The following is a 15253-nucleotide window of genomic DNA, read 5'->3' on the forward strand; positions in this document are numbered from 1 at the left end:
GGAGGTTCACAGCAGTCGAAGGTCTATACGTCATCACCGGGAGTGCCATGTACCCAGCGTTCATTGACTCAGCACTTAGACATGATCAAATTGGCACCGTCTATGAGAACGCACCTGAATCCGAGCCGAGAAGATGGAAGAAGCTGGACGCCAACTCATGGTAACGCTCTCCCCCGAGGAGCTCAACCCAAGCCGAGCGGATAGTGCAGTAGGCCACCTCGGTTTCTGGTGGCCGAGCGGCGATGGAGGACTGACCGGAGCAATACTCTACTTGGGCACAGAATAAGGGGCAGGCCGGCGCCCCAGGAGACGCGTTGCCCGCCCCTATTCCGTTTCATCGGGCACTGTTCCAGACTCCGTCGGAGCTGACCCTAGCCAACCAGGGATCGTCCGATGAAGCGCTTGTGCTGGACGCCAGGAAGGAGAAGGCACCGTGGGCTGAGTCATCCCCCGAGCGGGTCAATCGCCAGTTCTCCGAGGCGATCTTACAAGACCCTCTCCCAAAGCATTACGCTCTCATTTCGATCGGAGAGTATAACGGTATAACTGATCTGGACGACCACCTCGGTAAGTTCGATAATGCTGCTACTCTCCATCAATACACCGACGGAGTCAAATGCAGAGTCTTCCTCACTACATTGTCCAGTTCGGCACAACGCTGGTTCCGGAGGTTGCCGGATGGATCAATTAAGAGCTTCAGAGACTTCCGAACGGCATTCCTTCATCTCTTTGCCAGCAGTCGACGCTACCAGAAGACCGGCGTCAACCTCTTTTCCATGAAGCAAGGGTCAAGAGAAACTCTCCGAGCCTACATCCAACGCTTCAACCAAGCAGCTATGGACATCCCCGCGGTCTCGTCCGAGATAATGATGCATGCTTTCACACAAGGCTTAGTCGACGAGGACTTCTTTCTCTCGCTCATCAGGAAGCCGCCTCGCGACTATGACCACATGCTGAAAAAAGCAAGTGAGTATATTAACGTGGAGGAAGCACAGACGGCCCGAAAGAAGGAAGCATCAGGCCAGCCTTCGACCCCAATCGAACGTAGACCACACGCTAGCCAACAACCGCCGAGAGGACCATGTGCCGAGGGGATGAGGCCACATCAAGATTCCAGGTCGCCCGCCATTCAGCACATTGCGGTCGAACGGCCTAGACAAAAAGGCAAGGTATGGACGCCCATGTTTTGCAGAATCCATCAATCAGCCACTCATAATACTCGAGACTGCCAGAGTCTCCCCCCGGTCAGCCAACTTGAGCCAAGGAACTATCGCCGCCGATCACATTCACTGGACAGGCGAGCTCATCATCAGAATGCCGAGCGGCCAATAGTTAGACATTCACCCGAGCAGCATCACCATCAGCAGCAACATCACCAGCTAAGGGCCAACCCCCGAGTCTCACAGAAGCGAGCGAGACCATCCGCTCGGGAGGAGGAAAATAGAAGCAATGCAGCTCGGGGCGAGATCAACATCATCGTCGGCGGACCGACGGGTGGTGACTCGAATCGGGCCAGAAAGTCACACACCCAACAACTCAGGATCCACGCGGTTGGCTGCTGCCAAGAACAGGCATCCGGACCCGAGATCAGCTTTGGTCCCGGGGACCTTGAGGGAGTGGAAGTACCCCATGATGACGCCCTCATCATCCAAGCGGTAATAGCTAACTACACTATTCATCGTATATTTATTAATACAGGCAGCTCGGTCAACATTATCTTCAAGAAGGCGTTTGACCAGCTTCAAATTGACCGAGCTGAGCAATTGCCAATGACGACCCCGTTATATGGGTTCACTGGCAATGAAGGCCTTCCGATTGGGCAGACCAGGTTGGCTATCTCGCTAGGAGAAGAGCCGCTACGGAGGATGCGAACCACTAACTTCATTGTGGTCGATGCCCCTCTGCCTACAATGTAATATTGGGACGACCGGCCCTCAATGAGTTCCGGGCGGTCGTCTCAACCTTTTTCCTAAAAATCAAATTCCCCATAGAAGATCGAGTGGGAGAAGTCCGGGGAGATCAGCTGGCGACCCGACGATGCTATGTGGAGATGGTTCGAGCTGAAGCAAAGTCCGCTCGGAAAGCACTGTGCCTCGAGGTAAACGCTATAACTGAAAAACCCCCTACTTTGGGTTATGAAGAAAAAGAGGAAGTACAGATTCAAGAAGGTCGACCGGAGGCCACCACATTCATTGCATCCGATCTGGAAGAAGAACGGAAGGAAGAGTTGGTCAGATGCCTCCAGCAAAATCACGACATCTTCGCGTGGTCAATGCACGAGCTGCCAGGGATCTCGCCAAGCGTCGCGCAGCACGAGCTCCACGTCCGGCCGGACACTCGTCCCGTCAAGCAAAGGAAGCGGGACTATAGTGCCGAGCAGAACGTCATCATACGGGCGGAAGTCGAGAAGCTCTTGGAGGGCGGCCACATACGCGAGGTATAGTTCCCGAGTTGGTTAGCGAATGTGGTACTGGTCTCGAAGCCTGGGAACAAATGGCAGGTCTGCATCGATTTCCGTGATCTCAACAAAGCATGCCCAAAGGACTTCTACCCTCTACCCCGGATTGACCAAATGGTGGATTCGACCGCTGGATGCGAGCTGATATGCATGCTGGATGCTTATCTGGGGTACCACCAAGTGCCGCTCGCCCGTCGCCCGGGAAGACCAAGAGAAAGTGAGGTTCATTACGGTGGATGACACCTATTGCTACAACGTAATGTCGTTCGGACTCAAGAACGCCGGGGTTACATACCAGCGACTCATGAACATGGTGTTCCGAAAGCAGATCGGGCGAAACCTAGAGATATATGTTGATGATATACTCATTAAATCACCCCGAACGGTCGAACTCTGTGTAGATATAGAAGAAACCTTCCGGACATTACGGGCGTACAGGGTCAAGTTGAACCCACAAAAGTGTCTGTTCGGAGCAAAAAAGTGGTCGTTTCCTAGGCTACATAGTAACCGAGCGAGGCATTGAAGCCAACCCTAGCAAGGTCAAAGCGCTACGGGATATGCCACCGCCCAGAAACTTGAAGGAAGTCCAATGCCTTACAGGTCGCATAACAGCACTATCCTGGTTCATCTCCAGGACAGTCGATCGGAGCATGCCCTTCTTCAGGATCCTGCGTCGAGCAACCAAATTCCAATGGGATGAGAAATGTGACCGAGAATTCGAAGAATTAAAGGCCTACCTAAACTCATTACCTATATTAGCTAAGCCATCTGTCGGCGAGCCTCTCCACATTTATTTGTCTTCAACCGAGCACGCGGTCGGTTCGGCGCTAGTCCGGCAGAACGGCGAAGAACAGCCAGTGTATTTCCTTAGCCACATTCTAAAGGATACTGAGTCTCGCTACACTGGTCTTGAGAAGCTTGCATTCGCACTTGTTCTCGCCTCTCGGAGGCTTCTCCCCTATTTCCTGGGGCATACGATCATTGTCATGACAAATAACCCCTTAGGCCGAGTTCTGCTGAACCCCGAGGTGTCCGGGCGACTTATCAAATGGACCAAGGAGCTTAGCGAGTTCGACATACAGTATCAACCCCGGACGGTTATCAAGGCGCAGTCGTTGGCAGACTTCGTCACTGAGGTACAAAATCCCGAGCCCGAAGACACCTGGAAGGTGTATGTAGATGAATCGTCTACTCAGTAGGGAAGTGGGGTTGGCGTGCTGCTGGTTTCCCCCCACAGAGAACGGATGCACCTATCCGTACAACTAGACTATCGAGCAACCAACAATGAAGCAGAGTATGAGGCGCTTATAGCAGGTTTGCAGGCCGCTCGGCATGTGGGAGCTAGCAATGTTTTGATTCATTCAGATTCACAGTTGGCTGCTCAGCAACTTTTGGGAGCATTTGAGATAAGCAACGTCCGGCTCAAGCTTTATGCGGAAGTCTTTGCAAAACTGAAAGTCGATTTCCGAGAGGTGCTGATGAGCAGAGAATTAGGCTGCAGATGAGCTGGCTAAGCTAGCCAACTCGATATCACCGATTGTCATCGAGCAGCCAGTCGAGCAGGTGTCTTTGGTCGCCCACATCGATCGGATGGAGGGACTCACATTTCCAAATGACTGGCGGACGACTATAACAGAGTTTCTGAAGTCAAGAGCAATGTCGTCCGATCAGTCGGAAGCACATCTGCTCAGAAGGAGAGCTGGTCAGTTCATTCTCATTGGCGACCAGCTCTATAAAAAAGTGTTCTCCAGGCCTCTGCTTAAATGCGTTGGCCCAGAGGTTGTGGCCACTCGTTGGCGAGGAAGATTCTTTTGGCCGGCTACTTTTGGCCCACTTTACAGGAGGACGCCGCCCGGACAGTCGCCACGTGCCTATCCTGCCAAAGGTACCACAATTTCTCACATCGTCCCGCGGAAGAATTAAAGACATCCACAGTGTCCTGCCCGTTCGATTAATGGGGCATGGACATTGTGGGACCATTTCCAATGGCGACCGGACAGCGAAAGTTCTTACTAGTGGCGGTTGACTATTTCTCTAAGTGGATCGAGGTCGAACCAATAGCTAAAATAACCGCGCAGATGGTCAAAAAATTCATCTAGCAGCACATCATTTGTCAGTTCGGCATCCCGCGGTGACTCATATCAAACAATGGAAGACAATTCTCGGGCTAAGAACTCAATGAGTGGTGTGAGGGGTACGACATCCAACAGGCTTTTACCTCCGTTGCGTATCCCCAAAGCAATGGGCAAGCTGAAGTCGCCAATCGGAAGATCTTGCGAGTCCTACAGGCTCGGCTCGACCATGAAGGTGGGAGTTGGGTAGACATGCTGCCCGGGGTATTATGGGCACTCTGAACGACACCCAAGGAAAGAACAGGAGCGACCCCCTTCCACCTGGTGTATGGGGGAGAGGCCATCGTACCAGTAGAAGTCTGGGTAGAATCCGATCGGATTCGAGTCTACGACGAGAACAATGCTGAGAGGAGGCATTTGGAGCTAGACCTGGTGGACGAGACGCGAGCCAAGGCCGCCGTCTGGTTGATGGCGTACCGGCAGAGGATGAAGCAAAACTACAACAGACGGGTAATTCCCAGATCTTTTCAGGTTGGCGACCTTGTTTGGAAGAAAGTCAAGCCGGTCGACGATGTGACCAAGCTGGGAGCTCCTTAGGCTGGACCGTTCAAGATTGTAGAAAAGCTCCGTTCGGGCGCCTATTACGTCGAGGATGAAGACGAACGGAAGCCAAAGTGACCCTGGAGTGCGAGCCACCTCCAGCTGTACCGAGCTGGATAAAAGGTGCGCCAATGTAATACACGACATATATTTGTCACCCTTTGTCTCCTTCAACCGTAGGAAGTAAAAAAAAGAACGGTTTTTGCAAAATCACAGTCGAGCGGTGACGTTAAATCCTAGAATCGGATCGGCCACTATAACCCCCCGGCCCGAAGACCGTCGAGCGACGACATTAAATCCCAGAGTTGGACCGACGACTATAAATCCCCCGGCCCGAAGACCGTCGAGTGGCGACGTTAAATCCCAGAATCGGACCGGCGACTATAAACCCCCCGACCCGAAGACCGTCGAGCTGCGACGATAAATCCCATGAAGTGCCGTTCGGGAAGAATGCGTTTTAAAAGGTAAATAACAAAATTGAGAGGTTATATCAATTCACTGGATGATGGGTACATAGACAAAGGCTGAGTAACGATAACTCGCCGATCGGCAAGTGTACAGATAAAACTTCAAAAATTTAGAAACACTCCTCACTCCAAGTAATCAAAAATCGGCTCAGGGATGGCATCGAGCAGCCCGGCTAGGTCCTTGGGAGGGATAGACGTCGCTTCAAAGAGTTGACCCTTGTTTTTCATATAAGTAGTTGTCGAATTAATGGCTTCCTCGAAGGCGATAATGAGCCGGTCACACACCTTCTGGGCAAAGTCATCCAAGCAGATATAAGCCTGCCTCATCACAGCAAAGCGGCCCGATTCTCCATCTTGATACTCCTTGAGGGCGGCTCGGGAAGCTTCAAGGGCGTCTAGGAGATTCTTCAGTTCTCCTTGGAGTTCAGTCTTCTCCATCGATCGACCTTTCAGTTCGGCGGATAGCAGGTCAGCTAATTCCTGAACACGTTGCTCTAGCGCCTGGGCCTCAATATTTTTTGCGTCTAGATCAGCAATAGCCTTGTCCTTCCTCGAAGTCGCTAGGCTAATCTCCTGGTCATGTGTCTTGACCATGGCTTCAAGCCGAGCCGCCGCAGTTCCCAGCTCGGAGGATTTATGCCGCTCATCTTCCAGGAGCCTCTTTGTTTTAGCCAGCTCGGCCTTCAGCTCAGCAGGAGAAGGCCCCTGGGTCGCGCCGCCCCCGGAGATCTTAAGCTTCTTCAGCTCTTCCTCTAGCATCGCCAAATGGTTGCTGACTGCGATGCTCTCCACCTAGTTCTGCACTTAGGAAAAATGACATTCAGGAGTCAAGCAAAATAATAATGTAAAAGAAGGTCGGGAAGGCATACGCCAGTGGCCTGCTGTAGATGGCTATCGTCGAGCTGACCGGGAGTCATCAGGGCAACACGGGCCCTCGCATCCTCCCATATTTTGGCGAGCATCCCCCGAATGGTGATATGATGTTCGGAGACTGTAGGTCAGTCCGCTGCCAGGAGGAACTCTTCTGTTGGTAGGTGTAGAATGGCCTTGATCACTCGGCGGCCGCTCGGAGCAGACTGAGCTGAACCCGAAGGACCGGAGGACTGGCCGAGAGGAGCATAGGTAATACCGGAGCGGTGAATACTTCGACGGGCCGGGGCAGAGAGCTAACCGGTGGCGCGTCAATCGGATCTGCTAGTAGATCGAGCTGTGAAGGAGTCCGATCCGAGGAAATTGCTTCTACCAAGGTCGGAGCCAGGTCAACCCCTACGGAAGGAACGCCGGCTCGATCAGACACCTGTTCCGCGGATGTGGCCGGCCGTGCGGGTATTTCCGTCTAGCGCCACTTACGTGTTATCAAAGGAGCATCCTCGGCTGAGCGCTCTGCGTCCTCGGCTTGAGCAAAAGGAAGTCCAGCGGACGAAGTAGCATCGCCCACAGCTTCGGTTGTAGAAATCCGAGCGGCCGACCCGCCAACAGCAGAAGGTGCTTCGCCGCTCTCACCTTCGTGGGAGCCGACCGACGCAATGCCAAGGTCGACCATCTCCTTAGTAGCCGCCGCTTCGATCTCGGCCACCCTCAACCTCATCCGCTCGGTAGCGTAAGCGCGCATCATGATGTCAGCTGCAGAAAATGAAAACAAATCAATTAGATTAAAAGGGAAGAAGGATCAAGAATGCTATTACCCATGCTGCTCGGAAGCTTTGAGCGGATCAGACTCAGCCCGAACACGTACAACACGCCTTCGCAAAGTAGCTTGTTGATGTTGAGCTTTTGGCCGGCCAGCATGTTGGCTGCATGAAGGTAGTCCGGCTAGCTCCTATACTTTCCGAGATCTGGTGGAAGCGGTACAGCGGTCTGCCACTTGGTTCGGAAAGATGGCAGCTCGGGAAGACACAAGTAAAAGAAGTACTCTTTCCAGTGTTTGTTCGAGGTTGACATTTTGTCAAAGAAAACAAGGCCGATCCACGACTGGAAGAGGAAGGTGCCCCACTCGGACTGTTTGGGGTAGTAGAAATAATGGAAGATCTTGGGGGCTAAGGGGATGTCGTGTAGCCTAAATAGGACAACCACTCCGCACAACAGCCTGAAGGAATTTGGGACAAGCTGGCCGAGCGGGAGGCGGAAGTAATTGCACACTTCACGGACGAACAGATGTAGGGGAAAGCACAGACCGACTACAAACTGGTTGAAAAAAAAACAAATGGTGTCGGTCGGTGGGTCATGTGGCCGATCGGAGGGGGTAGCTAATATTAGTTCGTGGTCAGAAGGGAGTTTGAAGGTTCGGACAAGGCTCAGCGCGTCTCTTTCATCAAACCGGCTCTCCATGGTAGCATACCAGAGGCCGGGTTTGGGGTCAGACTGGAGAGAGGAACTGGCCATTACCGAGACAAGGGGTGAAGCAAAGGAGAAACAACAAGGTCGACGGGAAAGATGACTGGAACGGTGCCAAAAGTGGAAAAAACTGTGAGAGTGCGAAGAAAAAAGCAAAAGAACGGAAAGGCGAGGGGCAAAGAAGCCTTACATAGAAGAAGGTGATCGAAGAAGGAAACGAGGGGTCGTCAGAAAACGCAAGCAACGGCGAAGGAAGGCGATAAGAGCATTATAAAGGTTGGGCTCGAGTGCTCCGAGCTGTTGGATTCAGGGCACAGGGCTCGAGGACCGGATCCGGCCGTGGAATTCAAAAGGGCAAGGGTCGCATCAGCCCTGACAACCCGATCGCGTGGTGTCGACGGTAGTGCCACGCGTCGCTCGCTCATAGGGGCACATTTAATGGGCTCCATTACTGAGGCATGGCCGCATGCTCGCCCTCAATGGTGAGGATTTATGCGCATCCCGAGGGAATCTTAAAGACGTCAACATTGACCACCGTTTGATCGGTGAGGCAGATGGTGGAAAACCAAAACTCTCCTAAGTTCTAGAGAATGTGCTGCCAAGAGGCAGGATTCCCTTCCAGGGTCCCTTAGCGGTTAAGCATTTTCGGCAGAGTGACTGTTGGATCACCAGGCTAATGGTCCAGTCAGTCGGACTTGAGGCCTCCTTCGACTAGACTTGAGGGGGAGGCACATGATCTGGCGGTAAGCACAAGGGGACCCGCATGGGCAAGGATCAACGACACATGGAGGTTAAGGTCAGAGTGGTCAACCTACAGGTTCGGCCGATCAAAGAGGCCTTATGGCCGCCCGACCTGGAGAAGTCTTATGGCCGCTCGGCCAGGATCACGCCAAGGGTGGTGCGAAGATAGCTCGACCATGAGTCGGGTTTCCGACGCTCACAAGCTGCCAAGTACAGAGAAATTGCCGAGCCGAGCGGCATGTCTGCTCGGCTGAACTGCAGCTCAACCAAGGAAGCATTCTCGCTCGGTCCGCCACGCCTTCAGGTTCGAGCCCTACGGGGCCGAGTGGCTCTTCCACTCGGCCCGAAACAGACAAGGCGCGGAAGGGGACAAAGGGAGCAGCTTACGATATCCTTCTCGAGACGTGAGTCGCCGATAGACAACATGGTTGGTGGTTGGACCGGACAGAGAATCATACGGTGGAAGTTTTCACTATCACGTCAGAGATATGCCCGGACCATTGCGGCATGGCGCCAGCCACGCTTTTCTGACACAGCCATTCCAGGTATGCTTTGAGGAGCGTGCACGCTTTGGAATGCGTGCACACATCCCCCCGGGAGCCCTATATAAGGACTCCCAGGCTTCGACGGAGGTATGCATTCTACGTTACTGTAGCTACAGTATTCATTCTCGTCTTTCTCTCTTTCCGCCGAAGTTGACTTGTGCGTCGGAATGTCGTTGCCAGGAACCCCTTCCCGGCTCGGTTTTGTGCTTACAGGTTCTCGTCGGAGGTTCACAGCAGTCGAAGGTCTATACGTCATCTCCGGGAGCGCAACGTATCCAGCGTTCATTGACTCAGCACTCGGACAGGATCAGACACAAACTTGGTTTGTTAGTTGATGTTGGCAACATTAAACACTGTTGAATAATGTTGGTGTTGTAATTATGGTACGATAATGGTATTGTTTATGTTAAAGATAATTTATCTGAGTTGAAGTTGAAACATCTTAATTATTGTTATGCTATTTAGTAAAATTCTTATTTTTAGTCAATTATTATAGAGTTGGCTAATTTTATTTTGGTATTGAAAAATATCTTGATGCATGTTGAAGGAAATTAAATTGTTGGTGTTTAAATGCATCCTATAACGTTTGAGATCTTTTTTCACTATGTACTATGTAATTCATGGTTTGAGATCTTTATATTGAGGTGGCATGGAAAGACGTTCATGGTATTAATTACCTAAATGAACTTCAGGTACTACCCATCGAATATCCAGCATCTCTTTTCCTTTTTTAATTAGATATTCTTGTATGTTCAGTGGATTAATATTTTGTTTAGCTCTAGAAGTAAAAACCATGAATAAGTGGGAATTCTTTGATCCTGAGCATGCCTCAATTTGTATAACTTTGTGGTTCTCTGAGTGCATATTAGAAACACAGCCTGATGCGGTGATGAAGAGGGATCCACTAAATATAGGCCAAAGTAAGGAAGACCAGCTGACGTGGAAGTCAAAGTCAAGGAAAGAGTCAAAGTCGGTTGAGCGGGCTAGTCATGGCTGAGAGGACGGCATGTCCGAGTTGACGAGTAAGGCCAAACGGATAACTCGAAGTTAAAAGATAAACAGGCAGTGCATCCCGTAGCCGCTGTCCCTACCGAGCCGGAGGTGTGTCCATCCAAATGAGAGAAACCCTCCGACAACAGAAAAGCTAAGTAAAGGAAGATTGTGCTGTTCAGCATGACCGAGTGAATGTGTCCTGGCCGATCAGATGCCACCGACCTACAGCAAGACCACCCGTGTATCTCCTTATACCTTTTTAGAGGTTTGTGCCACGGATAGCAAAGCATGTTCCCGAGTACCAGTTATAAGATGTTTGACAAGAGTACTTTTTTCTATCATATTTTACTAATTAATAAAAATCAAAGTTGGTTATTATATTTATTTCAGTTCAGTACCGAATGAATAAATATAATAATTATATTCTCTTCTTGATCTTGGCCGAAACATTCCCTTGTAGTTGCTACTACAACCTTGGTTGGTTTTCTTCTCCACTTCGTGAGTTCGTGAGATGCATAGAAGTCTTATTCGTGTGGATACCGTTAGACACACGGACACGTGATCGTGCTGAGATCCTTGCTGTCGGGAGTTTGTGTTTACGCAACAAAGGTATAACTCCCTCTAATCAAACTTAGTATATGTGGTTTTTCTCCTTCACATGGATCTTTTGAAAAGTTCTAGCTAGTTTTTCTGTTGCACTTTCTGCGTGTTTAGCGCTCTAGATCTTATAGACAAATCATACATTGGAAGCTTCCAGCCTGTCGCATCAGAGATACGCATGTTCGCTTAAGGAAAGGTGTCAGGGATACTTTCTGATTTGTCTTTTTATAGAACACTTGGGAAAATGTGTGCACACATTGAGATACGTATGCAGACACTACAGTGGTATTATAAAAGGGGGTTCCCATCTACATGCAAAGGTATGCGCAACTTCGTTATTCTATATGCTTTAACTATAGTTTTCCACTATTCTCTACAACACCGAAAACTGACTTGAGCGTCGGAGGGCCAATGCAGGGAACTCCTTCCCGGCCCGGCACTAACACTGTTGTATTGCAGGATCACATGGAGTGTTTTCCCAATCAAACTTACAGCCACATCTCCATCTTACCATCTTCTCCGCTTTCAGACAAGAACACAGTTAGTCAAGGACTTTATAAGGAAGTTGTTTGATTTCATTCAACAAAGTTCTTGCTGTAGATTAATTAAGTGGAGAATCAGATTAATTAAGTGAACATGTAGATGTTATGATTTTATTTAATTATTTGTTATTGTTTTATTTTATTTGTTGTTATGGTTCCACAATTTGCAATAATATATATGTTTTTTTCTTTCTTTGTTTTTTGCAATAATATTCTTACAATAGCATTCCATTATACCCGTGTTGATTCGCAACGTCAAGAGTATTTTCAAATTTACTCAATAGAATAGAAAGATCGTCCAACCAAAGGCCCGTGGATAAGTAGATGTAGATAAACAAAAAAAACTGATAGGCTCCTACAATAAAGGCTTTAGTATTGATTACATGCACCTAGCTACAATTAAGGTCCCTTGTTATTTAATCAATCAACATCCCATCCACATTTTAATTCTCCCTAAATTTCTGTATTCGTGCAATGGTGTGGATGAACTACAACCATTAAATGTTGAATCGAGAAGCGTTGGGAGAAGGGGGTGTGAATAGTGCTCGTGACTTTCACTTGACGTAATCGAAAACTCGATAAGTAACGCAGCGGAATAAAATAAAATGCACACACACAGAAGGACCCAAGTATTTTTACTTGGTTCGAAGCCTTGGGCGACTCCTACTCCAAGGCTCATACTCATTGAGCCTTTACTTTAGGCAATCATTATAATATCACGAAAGAGTACAATTATGAAATAAGTACAGCTGAAAATTAAACAATACCGACAACTGAATTAAAAAATTGAAGCTCTGGGTCGTCGGGAATTGTAACAGCACTTCTGGGTCGCCTTGTTAGCAGCAGACAAGAGTCAGAACACCTGAGAATTGTTGATCCAAGGCTGCTGGTCGAGACCCCTCATAAGGGCTGTTGGAGGCGCCTCAAAGCCCCATGAGGGTGCCTTTATTCGTTGAGTCAACCGCGCATGGATAAGCTGAGAAGTAGTCTTCGTCTATCCTCTTGAAGGTGCCTCTATACACCTTGAAGGCACCTCCAATACTGTCTGAGGCGCCTCAAGCCACCATGAAGGCGCCTCCAACTCCGCTGCGCGCAAACTCTTCTCCTTTGCACCCGAGGTGCCTCAAGCTCCATGAGGGTGCCTCGGGTACTGTTCATCTGAGGCAAATCTCGCTCCTTTGTCTCTACAAAACATGTTAGTCCACAAACCAACCACATATCCTGAAACACAAAGTTAGCACACACAATAAACATAATAATATGGAAGTTTGACAGTCACGTACTGTCCAGTTCTGACTTCAGATTTCTAACTGGAAACTCTAGGTCAAATTGACGCCTACTGTTCCCTCTTCCGGGGAACGCGTCCTCACCTACTCTACTCAGAAGAACATACCTGATGCCAGTCCGATCCTCCAAACCTACTGGACTTTCTTCCTAGGGTTGTCACCCCTAGAACCTAGGGTTACCACCCCTAGGGTTTTCTGCCACCTAGGGTTACCACCTCCTAGGATCTAAGGTTACCCCCTTTAGGATTTCCACCACCTAGGGTTACCATCCCCTAGGACCTAAGGTTGCCGCCCCTTAGGGTTTTCCTCCACCTAGGGTTACCACCCCCTAGGACCTAGGGTTACCACCCCCTAGGGTTTTCCACCTGCCTAACCGTAGTTAGGACTTTCTTGAAAAACCTTATTCACACATGTTAGATAACAAAATAACTTAACTTTGAATCTCTTTTCCATTATCAAAACTTGGGTTCGATCGTAGGATGCTTCCCGCACCAACAATCTCCCCCTTTTTTATTATGGCAACGAAGATTCAAAGTTAAGTAAAATACTGCTATAAAGGATTTTAAAGTTAGCATAAATGTAAAAATAGGACAAGCAAGCTTAATAAAACTCCCCCTTAATAGAAGCTTACAAAAACTCCCCCTTAATAAAAGCTCCTCTTAAAAATTTAATTTTGATTTGAATTTTAATTACTTTGTTTGAATACTTTTGAATTTTCTTATACTCTCCCCCTTTGCCATATATCAAAATAAGCAACAAAGTAAAGGAAAGTGATCAATTCCCTTAACTAAGAATAACTTCTTTTTGAGAGATAATTTCTCCTTTTAGAATGTTAAAATAGAGAATTAGAAAATATCTTGATAAACACTTAGCTTTTTAGAATAAATTTCCTTGTAACACTTTTAGCTAAGTGAAATCAAAGGTTTATTTAAAAAAAAACTTTTTCTTTTAGAATAAAATAGCCAAATTTGAAATACTTCCAATTTTGAAACACTCTTTGAAAAAGTACTTAGCCAAATTTAAAGTACTTAAAAAAGCTTTTGCAAAATACTTAGTTAAATTTGAAAAGCTTTTGCAAAATACTTAGCCAAATTAGAGGAAATTTTCTTGTAAGATTTTTTTTTTGTCAATTGAACTCAAAATCTCAAAACTTAATTTTAGAAATAGATTTTAGCTAAGGGAAAGTTTTGATTTGAAAAGTAACTTGGCTAAAAAGTTTGTAAAAATAGATGATAAGACTTTAAAGTATAAAATGTTAAAAAAATCTTCTAGGAAAGAACTCTTTTAGGGTTAAAAAGCTGATTTAAATTTAGCTTAAATTTTTTGCACCACCACTTCGATTTAAATAATTTTAGCTAAGGCCATCTTCACAAGAAAAACATTCAAAATGTCCTATAGTCCAAGCATGAGTAAACAAATTAAAACTTAATACTTCATTTTCTTAGCCACATGTCTAACCATTAGCTACTAGCTGTTTACCTAGAGGGTAACAGTTTTCACTTGGTTAGTCAAGTTAAGTTAGTGATCCAGTTATATTTGACTAAGTCTAGATAACTTAACTTGATTAATGTAAATTAGGTATTTATAGCCCAGACTTGTGTCGATGCATAGACATAAGCATACTGAAGTCCAGGCAGAACCCTATGCACCTCACACCATTCTAAGTATTTTCAAACACAAGCAAGTTAACCCTAGGATGCTTGTGAGGTGCTCTGGCTGAAATTAGGGGTACATGATTTCTAGGGGTAAAATCCTAGGCTAAATCAGATTTTTGAAAAAAACTAACAAAAGTTGGAATTTTGGAAAACATTTTTCCTAGGATTTTAAAACCAAAATAAGTTGAGAAAATATAGTAAGCAGAAAATAAGTTCTATTCTACTAAGCACATCCCTATTTGTCTTCTAAGTGAACTGAACTCAAGTTCAGGTAAGGGATTTGTGAATATGTCAGCTAGGTTTGATTTTGACTCAACATAGTTAAGTACAATATCACCCTTAGTTACGTGATCCCTTACAAAGTGGTGCTTTACTTCTATATGTTTAGTCCTTAAGTGATGAAATGAGTTTTTGGTTATATTAATTGAACTTATATTATCAATTGAAATTTTTGTTTTCTGATATTCTAGTTGATAGTCTTTTAGGATATGCATCATCCATAATAATTGAGATGCGCATTCACCTAGGGCTATATATTCAGCTTTATTGGTGGATAAGGCAACACAGTGTTGCTTTATGCTTGAACAACTTATTAGGTATTGACCTAGAAATTGACAGCTACCACTTGTGCTTTTTCTATCTAGCTTGCACCCGACATAGTCTGAGTCAGAATAGCTGGTTAGATCAAGGGTGCAAGATCTAGGGTATCATAATCCTACATTTAGGGTTTCCTTAATATACCTAAGTATTCTTTTGACAAAGGTTAAGTGAGACTCTTTTGCACAAGATTGGTATCTTGCACACATACCTATTGCAAAAAGAATGTCTAGTCGGCTCGCAGTTAGGTACAGTAGATTCCCTATCACACTTCGATAGTATTTCAAGTCTACTGGTTTACCTTCTAAGTCTGAGTTAATTTTAATATTAGTAGCCATTGGTGTATTAATATTTTTTGAGTTT

General features: G+C 47.0%; 1 protein-coding gene across 1 annotated transcript; it reads left to right on the plus strand.

The window, feature by feature from the left end:
- The first annotated feature begins 4606 nt into the window (after positions 1-4606).
- On the plus strand, positions 4607-5127 carry LOC121986558. The gene is made up of 2 exons (XM_042540523.1): positions 4607-4765; positions 4825-5127. Exons 1-2 carry the CDS (start codon positions 4607-4609, stop codon positions 5125-5127), a joined length of 462 nt encoding a protein of 153 aa, XP_042396457.1.
- The last annotated feature ends 10126 nt before the right edge of the window (positions 5128-15253 follow it).

Source organism: Zingiber officinale, chromosome 5B (genome assembly GCF_018446385.1).
Source record: "Zingiber officinale cultivar Zhangliang chromosome 5B, Zo_v1.1, whole genome shotgun sequence".
Taxonomy (NCBI): Eukaryota; Viridiplantae; Streptophyta; class Magnoliopsida; order Zingiberales; family Zingiberaceae; genus Zingiber; species Zingiber officinale.